At 42.5% G+C, this 11,179-nt stretch overlaps 1 protein-coding gene across 2 annotated transcripts in view; it reads left to right on the forward strand.

Annotated features, from left to right (window-relative positions):
- The window catches only part of rbms3 (RNA binding motif, single stranded interacting protein), a 247,883-nt gene that overhangs the window by 191,941 nt on the left and 44,763 nt on the right, over positions 1–11,179 (forward strand). For both annotated transcript variants that reach the window (XM_060922273.1, XM_060922272.1), the window contains exons 7-8: positions 7,578–7,684; positions 10,707–10,750. In XM_060922273.1, the coding sequence (XP_060778256.1) occupies positions 7,578–7,684; positions 10,707–10,750 (151 nt within the window). The remainder of the gene's footprint in view (positions 1–7,577; positions 7,685–10,706; positions 10,751–11,179) is intronic.

An 11,179-nucleotide genomic window follows, 5' to 3' on the forward strand; every position in this document is an offset into this window, starting at 1 on the left:
TTTCTGAATGCTGCAGCTCTTAGAACCTTTGGCTCAAAAAAATAAAGCTCAAATATTCATTCACGCATTCATCTTCAGTATAAGTCGGGGTCATGGTGAATCTGAAGCTTATATATAAGCTTTATTTATACAGGGGACACATTTCAGCATAGCTGTTCTCCCAGGTGCCCCGATAGAAAATAAAATGCAAATTTATAATGAATAGAATAATTAACAGTTATTCCACAAAATCAAGTCGTACATGAGCTGATAGCCGATGAGGCACATAGCGCCATGTCGGCTATAATCTATGTACGACAAGATTGAGTGGAATAACTGTTTTATTCTATCCACATTCACTGGATTTTGAGAAACAGAGCATTTTTTATTTTTTAATGCAAATTCAATAAATACAAACTTTATACAAAATGTCCGGCAAAATAATTACAGCTTAGAATGTAAACAAACTGGTGAAATGACAGTAGCAATATGTGAAAATGCAAAAATAATAATTATCTCATCTCATTATCTCTAGCCGCTTTATCCTTCTACAGGGTCGCAGGCAAGCTGGAGCCTATCCCAGCTAACTACGGGCGAAAGGCGGGGTACACCCTGGACAAGTCGCCAGGTCATCACAGGGCTGACACATAGACACAGACAACCATTCACACTCACATTCACACCTACGGTCAATTTAGAGTCACCAGTTAACCTAACCTGCATGTCTTTGGACTGTGGGGGAAACCGGAGCACCCCCACGCGGACACGGGGATACCATGCAAACTCCACACAGAAAGGCCCTCGCCGGCCCCAGGGCTCGAACCCAGGACCTTCTTGCTGTGAGGCGACAGCGCTAACCACTACACCACCGTGCCGCCAATAATTATTATTATTGAAAAACAAAAAAGATATGTTCTTACCATCAAATACTTTCATTCCATATTTTGTTGCTTTTTTGTTTGTTTGTTTTTTGAGGTTTTGTTTTCAAGTAGAGTTTATATTTCATCCTCGGTTGGTACAGCAACACGCGCCGCCATTTTGTTTTTCTCTACACACGATATATGAGCTGATATCCTAGTAGTAGAGTAGCCAATCAGAGTGCACGATTGCTCATATCCAGTGAATGTGGATAGATACAAATAATATATATGTTATTTACCAGCTGGGAGGTCCATATCGTGAAATACCGTGACCGAGGTCTTGAAAGTACTGAGCGAGGCCCTCTGGGTCAGTATTCAAGGCCGAGGTCACGGTATTTCACCATACGGACCGACCTTAAGCTGGTAAATAATATATTTATTTTTTTCTTTACCAAATTCTATCAGAAAACGAGAGCGCCCGAAAGGGAAAACCGAGCCGAGCCGCCAGTTTGAATCCTCATTCACAGCTGTAATGCAAATGGCTTCCTCCTCAGTATACAAGTGCACTTCCATGGCAGGAAAACAACTACATTTTGCTGCCTATGTAGTCCCCTATTTATACAAATAGGAGTCATTCAGGATTCAGCCATGTTTTTGCTCGGTGTTAGCAAATTACAGGTTTTTAGCTTTCTCCTGAAATGTTTTCTTTTATTTCTTCTTCCTCAGGGTAGTAAAACTTGCTTTCGCTGTGAACACTGTCATTATCACTATCCATGCTGTAAAATTAATGCTATTCTCCTGAGAAATGCTGGCAAAAATGTATAAGATTTTTGATCATCTTATAAATAAATCTTATAAAAAAAGATAAATTTTGACAAAAAAATTCTACTATGTTTATTGTTGTTGTGAATGAGCGAGTTGCCAGAGGTCTGTAACCGGGGTCCGTACTGTAGGATACGGACCCGCTCGCCAGCCAATCAGAGCGCAGGATTTGGACTGCGAAAAAAATAATTACAATTATTGACAACATGAGATATGATATCAAACGATTATAATATACAATAGTAAATCTATTAAAATATATGGACTAGTAAGTATAAGTGAAGGAACTCTGGGTGTATAGTGGGAGTATTAGACCCTGGATGCGATACCAGTCCATGTTCTGAGAATATTATGTAATGCTTGTAAACGATTATACAACATTTTTGTAGTAGCTGTAGGAACATTGTCATCATCGTTTCTATGTTAGATTTTTGTCTCACTGGGAACACAGTGTGAGCAAACCGCTAATAGTGCAAAGGTTTTTAGTACATAGCAGAAATGTTATTTTTATAACTTTGCAGCTCTTAGCATCTGTTGATAACATACTGAGCATTCTAGTAATGTTCTCGGTTAAGTAGGATAAGATTTTATCAGTGCCAAAGGATTATCTGACATGACCCTTCTTATATTAAAGCTGGAAACATATTATTAAAGGATAATCTTATTTGGGCTGAAATCAGGCAGCTCTCAATGGGAGATCCCATCTGGATGGTCTAGTGGTTATCAGACTTATCCCCTCACTGCCATCCTGCCCACAGTTGCTTTTGGACTGGGGAGAGAGTGAGAGCATGGATAAATGATCACGGACTCGCCCACTTTCTGTCCTGCAGGAATGTGCACCGCCCAGAGAGAGACCTGCAGGTCTGTGGGAGCGCAGCAGGAGTTGGCAAGCTGGACGTCAGCCTTTCGATTAGAAACACATGTCTATCTTCTCATTTGAGCTGCTCTCCATCTCCTGTCATTCACTCCTCTGCCTGTGCCTTCCTCCCTTTCCATTAGAATATCTGTTGTTCCATGACCCAGAGTTGATAAACAGCTTGGTTAGAGCTGTCAGTTTGGGTAAATGTTTTCAGAACACTAAGCAACAGACACATACCCACACAAACTAAAGCACATGTACACCAGCCTACTCAGAGAAAAGCCGCAGAGTTCCTTAATATCAAGTTTTCTTCGCGTTGCCCTCTCTCCTGTAGGTCGGCCCTCACAATAGGGAAAAAAAATCTCTTGAGCTGTTTAGGGAAATGCAATTCAGTATGGTCACGCCAATTCACTATGCATGCCTGTGTGTGTTTCTGTAGTTGTGGGGAGCAAATGGGTTTACAACTGGAATTCCTTTGAACTCTTATCTGTGGAGTCAAAACAGGGTGGAAAAGATTTTGCTCTTGTAAAACGTATTACAAAAGTGTGGTTATATTTTAGCATTTGCATGCACAAATAAATAAGAAGGTGAAACTGTGTGAGCAAAGAAATGTATTCTGAATTTGAGAATGAAGCGATATGTAAAAAAAAAGAGAGAACAGTAATTTAAATGCTGTGAAGGCATGGTGTTGCAACGGGTAGCATTGCTGTCTCACAGCAAGAAGGTTCTGGGTTCAAACCCCACAGCCGATAGGGGCCTTTCTGTGTGGAGTTTGTATGTTCTCCCCGTGTCTGCGTGGGTTTCCTCCAGGTGCGCCGGTTTCCTCCCACAGTCCAAAGACATGCAGGTTAGGTAAAAAAAAACAGCCACTAAGGTTGTACAAGACAGTGCATACTTAGTGCCAGTCCCAAGCCTGGATAGATTGAAGGCCCAGTGTAAGATTAGTGTGAGCTAAACTGGTAAACCTTCTGAAACTAAAGTCTCATCTCCCAGATCCCCAGTTCATTTCTGAACTCCTGAATTTCATCCAGGTTCACCTTCACCCTCCCAGAAACACGCCAGGAAGTGGATTAGCTACGCTAAATTGCCTGTGGGTGTAAACATGGTGCCCTATAATGGATTGGTGTCTCATTTAGGGTGTGTCCCCACCTCACATACAGTGTTCCTGGGACAAACTAAGAGTCCCTGACCAAGAAAGATCAGTTATAGAAGTTGATTTTTTTTTATTAATGTTGTGAAAGTGCAACAGTGCATGATTGACCAATAAGGGGCAGGTGGCGAGTTTGATTTATCCAGTCAGGACCGATGTGTCTAATAGTTTTACAACTAACAGTTATTGCCAGTCACTAAGGAGACATAGACTCAACCCTAGTGGAAGTCTCCTGCAAGGAACGCTGATTGTGAGGTCCCGTACAATCGAAACTCTCAGGCGAGTCGGGGAGGGGATTCCCCACCGAGGCTGCGTGCAGTGTGTTAGCGTGAGCATGTAGCCTATGGGAAATGATAGTGTGTTGGATTAGGACACACTATCCAAAGTTTTGGAAAATCGAAAATGTTGTCTTGGGCCCTTCTGGGGTGTCACCAATCCATGTGCAAAGTATGGAGTATGTGTGTCTAGCCATGTCGATTTGTATAGGTGAACAGACAGACAGACAGACAGAGAGCATACATGTCAACCTTTGGTCAATCAAACCTGTATAACAAACCTCCAAAATCTGTATTTCCCTTGTAAAATCCGTATAAGATGCAAATTAAAGTAATTTACCTAAAATTTGAATGATAATTAACAATTATATATCCCAGTTACTTTTTATTCAATATTAATAACAATAAACCTTCAGAATGAATACAAAGCTCCAATGTTTGACAAAAACACAGTGTTATCAGCGTAGTTACGAAGGAAATACTTCGTTGTTTGGAGACAGGTTTCACCGAGCGGCTATTATGCACGAGACTTCATATTAGCCACAAAGTCAGGAAAATCTGTTCGTAAAATTATGTTATAATGACCAAATACAATGAAAAGTATTTTTCCAGTCTCACCTGTGAAAGGTAATCCCATGTGATCTCGTTTGGACGGTAAACCTGTTGGTACAGTTAAACGCAGCACATGAATGAGGCATCTTTATTCTCGGCTACTGTCTCGACGCTATACCAGAGACGGGTGAAGAATCTCCACTTTGCCACATCCAATATGGCGGCGAGGATGATGTATGATTCTACGCAGAAGGCGGCGTCTATGTTTATATGTCTATGACTTCACGGTCGGCGGGATTCTTGCAATGCGGTGTGCGCATGATCAAAAGTGGAACGAAGTCTCGCTACCACAAGATAACGTGCGATTTCATAAGACTCTTTACTGGCTGTCTGTGGTGTACAGTATGTTTGTAAATGTTATGCGCTCTTTTATCATCGTGGGAATTGATTATAGCTCTAAATAAATATTGAATTTTTTTTAAAGAATCCGTATAACTTTATTTATACGCCCGTATACTACGTTTATTGAATCAAATCCATATAAAATATGGACATTCCGTATAGGTTGACATGTATGAGAGAGAGAGACAGCCTTCCTTTAGTAGTATAGAGTTTGAGTTCCACCATAATACCACATTATTTGCTTCTTGGTGAAGTTTTTTTTGTGTGCGAGTGTGATATTTGTGTGTGTGTGTGTGTGTGTACTGAATTGTGTGTCTCGTGGTTTGCTTCATTAAGTTTGATAGTGGAGGCAGACTGGAAAAACACTGAGATTTATTAAAGTTTATGCCAGTGAAACACAGCCATCCTCCCCGCCATCATTACACCTCCTCACCCACCAACTGGGTGCATTCCTACTTGCCAGCATCCCTCTCTCTGTGTGTGTGTGTGTGTGTGTGTGTGTGTGTGTGTGTGTGTGTGTGTGTGTGTGTGTAACATTTCCCTGGGTGATATCCAGAGTCTTTTAGTGAGTCCAATATCGAAGATCAAAAGTGCAGATTTAAAACGCATGACTGAGAATCAGCAGTTAAGGTTCAGGGCATCTTGACTAACAAAATAAATGCGGGGAAAGCCAGGCAGACAGTGCTCGTAAAATAGCCTCGGATACTTCTCTCTGAAAACACAGCGAAACCCCCTGAGTTATTTGGCCTCTCCACTTTATGACACTGCTGGTTGTTATTCCAGAGTTAGCCCTTTTCCCACATTGCTGGGAAAGGACCTTAAAGCAAATCTTTGACTTTTTCACTCAATCAGCTGAATCTCTCTCTCTCTCTCTCTCTCATTATCCCATTGTTTGCACTTGGCGAGGACAGAGAGGGGGAGAGTTGCTTGTGCTAACATTTTGTGCATGCTGTAAATGCTGTGATCTGCTCTGCCTCTCTGGCTGTCTTGCTTCCAACAACAGAAGTGCTTGTGCACAGGTCTTATCAGCACAGGGCCGTGCGAGTCTGTGTGTGAACGTGTGTCTGGGTAATATGAATGTGATGACAGGGCTGCAGGTGTAGACCCACGCACTCCAGGCAGGTGAACGAGAGAGGCTGTCTCACTCTCATCACACACACAGTAGTATGTGATTAGAAGACTCTTATCTGACAGCCCTGAGCAAATTCACCCACGTCCTCAATTCTCTTCTCTTCTCTTCTCTTCTCTTCTCTTCTCTTCTCTTCTCTTCTCTTCTCTTCTCTTCCATACCCTTTTCTCTATTTGTCAAATATCCTCTTCTCTTTTCTTCTCTTATTGTGCTGCTCCCTGTTGTCCTTTGAAACTACATCAGTAAGCTATACAGATAATCTTGTCGCCTTCATCACATCTCATTACTAAACCAATTTTGACAACTCTCATGAAAAATGCATGAACAGTTCCTAATGTTGTGCCTAGAACCTCTAGGTGTTTCTCTGTGTCATGTTACCGTTGCTCGATACATGTTTCAGCATGCTTCTTTATTACGTATTTGCATATCATCAAAAATAAAATAGGATGACTGTCCCATTGGAGAGATGTTAGTCTTGTTGAACAGTCTAGTTCCAGTTTCTGTCTGAGGTGTTGGATACAGCGAATGTTTTCTCTGCCAGGCTGAGGTACTTGCAGAGGTGAGTGTAACGTCGTTTAGCCTCAAGGCTAGATTAGTCACCAGCGTTGACTGCACAAAGATCACACAAAGGCCTCCCGCATCTATCAGCACACTTTGCCAGTTCATATCTTTCTGAAAGTTTTGCTTGCTCAAAATGAGTTTTTCTGGTTGCTGAGGAAACCAAATCAGTTTAACAAAGGCTCATAGGACTTTGTTTCGGAAAAAAATGAGCACCGAGGCACTTAAAGTGTTCCAGGAACACATATTAGTGTCTTTTACAGCCTACACTGTTGGTTAAATGTGTGTGAAATGAGGACACAGAAACAGAGAGAAAGAAAACAAACGTGTGCTTGAGCTTAGAGTTGACCTTTTCTGGAATACAATTGTTTTGAACGCTTGTCAAATTTGGGAATGTGAACTGGTCATACTTGACTTAAAAGGTCTTGCCCCTAGATATGCAGCCGCACAAGCATAGAAATCAAACAACATTTTCATTTTGAAGATATCACTGTTGGCTGTCAGAACATGGGACTATTATAATGTTTAAGTTATTTACAATCGCGATTATGCTGCTTATTTTTTCAACACTATCAAACTCTGGGCTTTGATGGTGTGCCAGCAAACTTGTTTTGATGTTGGAGGTTCGGAAGGAACACATGCCAAGAGTGGAGTCTGAGCATCTCAGCAGAGAGAAGGGAGGGGGGCAGCAGGGGCTGGAATGAATATGGGAAAAGAGAAAAGAAACATGATGGGAATCAAACTTCAAAAGGGGGCTTGCTTTTCCATCCCTGCTCTGCAGGCTCTTTGGAGTTGTGTGGATACCCGAGGTGTAACATTTCCTTTTTGTTCAAACCCCTGACAGTCATCACTGCTGAGGTCATCACCTCTCCATCAGTCTACTGACGATGACCTTTAGCAACCCCGCTTATTCGCTCTCACTCTACACACCAGCTGACTGATGGTTTTTTTCCCCACTTCTCTTCCCCTCGCCGTCTCTTTCTTTCTCCAGCCCCCACAGAGCCGCTGCTGTGTAAGTTTGCAGATGGGGGTCAGAAGAAGCGACAGAGCCAGAGCAAGTATCCCCAGAACGGCAGACCGTGGCCTCGGGAAGGAGAGGTGAATTTCATTATCCTCATCATTTCCACTATAGCACCTGCCACCTTTAATCCATATGTTCTATTGAGATCAGCAAGATCACGTTTACATTTTTATTTAAAGTGAAGCGATATTACATGTTTACATCATGAAACTTGGCTGTCTTTGTTTGTGCAAATTACCATTTCAATAATAATGATTTAGATTATCTTTCAGCTTATTTTGACCTGAGAATTAAAAAATGAAATAGAACTTTTAATCAAAACTTGGTCAGATGAAAAATGGGTAGAACCACTCACTCAAACTTAACCCTATGCTGATCCGCTTTCATTTGTAAATTACTTTGTGTAAGAAGGATATGCCAAATAATCAAATGTACAGTACATATAAATCTTATTTGAGTCATGAAAATTGTTTGGCAAACCAATTTGAGACCACATTGTTTAAACATGATTTGGCAAATATAATATATTTTATTCTATCCACATTCATTGGATATGAGCAATCGTGCACTCTGATTGGCTACTCTACTATTGTCAGTAACGGGGCTGAAAACACGAGTTCAGAACAGCCTCCAAATATGGCCGCTCTGTACTACAAGCCCCAAGAGTCACAGCGCCCTCTGTCACCTGACTACTAATTACACCTGTGTCTCATCTGGCAATCAATCAGCACTCATATATATATATATATATATATATATATATATATATATATATATATATATATATCACACACTCAGCTCTCATTTCCCCACTTCGCGAAGTATTGTCTAGCACCCCGTGTCTAACTATACCGAGCCGTTTATTTTCCGCCTGAATTCCAGCATATGATACCGTGTTCACGTTTCTTACTGACCTCGCCTATTGCCTTTTCTACATTGCGTTGTTTGCTGATCGACTGACCCTCACCCATTTCTGGATTACGATTCCTGCTGTACGTATTGGTTCAGCATGCTGTTGGTGAAGCCCCTAGTCTCCCCTGCACCTGCATCTGTAAGTGCTTGCATTCTGACAACTACTAGGATATCAGCTCATATACCGTGAGTAGTGAAAAACAAAATGGCGGAGCGTGTTGTTGAACCAACCGAGGACGAAATAAAAACTCTACTCGAAAACAGAACCCCCAAAAATACAAAAAAAGCAACAAAATATGGAATGAAAGTATTTGATGGTAAGAACGTATCTTTTTTATTTTACAAGAATTATTAGAACAGGGGCGGCATGGTGGTGTAGTGGTTAGCACTGTCGCCTCAAAGCGAGAAGGTCCTGGGTTCAAGCCCAGCGGCTGATGAGGGCCTTTCTGTGTGGAGTTTGCATGTTGTCCGTGTGTGTTTCCTCCGGGTGCTCTGGTTTCCCCCACAGTCCAAACACATGCAGGTTAGGCTAATTGGTGGTGCTAAATTGACTGTAGGTGTGAATGGTTGTCTATGTGTGAGCCCTGTGATGACCTGGCGACTTGTCCAGGGTGTACCCTGCCTCTTGCCCGTAGTCAGCTGGGATAGGCTCCAGCTTGCCTGCGATCCTGTAGGACAGGATAAGCGGCGACAGATAACGGATGGATTATTAGAGCATTTTTTACAAATTGCTCCTGTTATTTTGCCGGTTTGTTTACATTCTAAGTGGAAATTATTTTGTTGGGCATTTTGTATAAAGTATTTATTTATCAAATTTGCTGAAAATGCTCTGTTTCTCAAAATCCAGTGAGTGTGGACAGAATAAAACAGTTATTCCACTCAATCTCATCATACATGGCTTATAGCCACCTCGGCACTACGTGCCTCATCGGCTATCAGCTCATGTACGACTCAATTTCGTGGAATAACTGTTAAATATTTGAACTCCTGTGTTGAACCCTGTGCACACACTTGCAAAAGTAAGATCAACAAGCATATGAAAGTCTTTTCATTTCCATATCCATTGCTAATTAGAAATTTAAGATGAAATATATTGAATAAAATAAGAGACTGTACAACTGTATGACTATAAAATGAAAGCATGGCCTTAGTAAAGTGGGATATTCATGGATAAGTTGTGAAAAGGAAAAGGGAGTTAACCCCTGAACGCAAACACCAAAAGGCATCGGTTTGACAAGGCAAGAAGAGCTGTGAGACAAAAGAGCCTGTGTGGAGAGCAGCAGCAGAATCAGTGAGATGAGAGGCGCCCGCTGCTAAGCATGCCCTCTGATTCTGCTTGGGGGTAGCAGAGAGGAGAGGAGAGTGGGATAAGAAGAGAGCAGAGGAGGGGGCAATGCTTTGAATGACAGGCACATCTGGCCCTGTTTAAGCTCCCTACCTCCCTCTCAGTCTTTTAATCTTTCCTCAGCTCTTTTCTGAACTGCGAAGAGAGGTGACACGGCAGCAGAGCAGGAAGAGCTGGCATTTTCTGGGCAGCCTAGCCACTGGCATGATGGCTCAGGGAAACATGCCAGATGCCAGTCTAGCCCACAACCACTGTGAGCTCCATTACCCAAACCTGGCATTGGGCAGGAGTTTGTCCAGACTGACTCAGACAGGTGTCTGTGTTTGTACAGGATCTCTATACTCTAACACCCCAGGGGCCCTTAGAGAGCAAAGAGGACTTATAGTGCAGTACACACATGGGCTGTTCGAGCAAATCTCCCACTACTCCCTGTGTTTTCTCCCCTGCTGAGAGCCTGTCACCCAGCACGGTGCAGTATATGAGACCTATTTATCCATGTCCCCTCCAATACAGGGCAAGCAGTGCCACTCTCTGCTCTCATTCACTTAGCCGGCATGGCAATGTCAACATGAGCAATGTCTCTTGCAGACTTGTAAATACCAAATAACTTTGCTCCATATCAAAGCAGAGTAAGGCTGGCTGACTCTGCAAGGTAATAGATTCACCGTTGCAAGGCCTGGCCCAAGCTCTTAAATACATAAAGAGCATTCGGCCAGACAGCTCAGCTCCTCGGCGGACATGACTCAGTACAATTTACAGCTTCTGTCTCACTTTGGTGTTCGTCCCTCTTCTGTATGGACACAAACTCTCTTTTACTGTTTCACGTTTCTTTTGCATTTCAGAGTGGAATGGCGTTACCCTACGACCCTGCCGCAATGCAGAATGGGTAAGTCTATTTTTAGTTTTATGTTTTTCTCCCAGACACACTTGGTTTATTAGTTTTCTCCTCAGCTGCCATGACTGTACTATAGAAGGGGTGCAAAAGTCTGAGGCATGATGACTAATTCTCAAGCTGTCCTGCCCCATCTGCATTTGTGCTGCTGTTGCACTGCAGGGTGTAAGTGTTTCATCAGGTATGGGCTGCAGGGCTGGATGTGACTGCTTGTGTAAGGGAAATATGAGCTTTGTCTTTCGGCCAGCTCTTCCGGCCCCAGCGCCCGTGATCCTGCCCTCTTCCTCTGCAGACTGACACAGCATTTACCGTCTCACACATGCACACGTACACACACAGATAAAACAAGGGAGGTTACTAACTCAATATAGACGAAGAGGAGGCTATGTAGTAGATGGTGTATTAATATGATTTTAAAGACAA

The sequence above is a fragment of the Neoarius graeffei genome, chromosome 5, assembly GCF_027579695.1.
Source record: "Neoarius graeffei isolate fNeoGra1 chromosome 5, fNeoGra1.pri, whole genome shotgun sequence".
Lineage (NCBI taxonomy): Eukaryota > Metazoa > Chordata > Actinopteri > Siluriformes > Ariidae > Neoarius > Neoarius graeffei.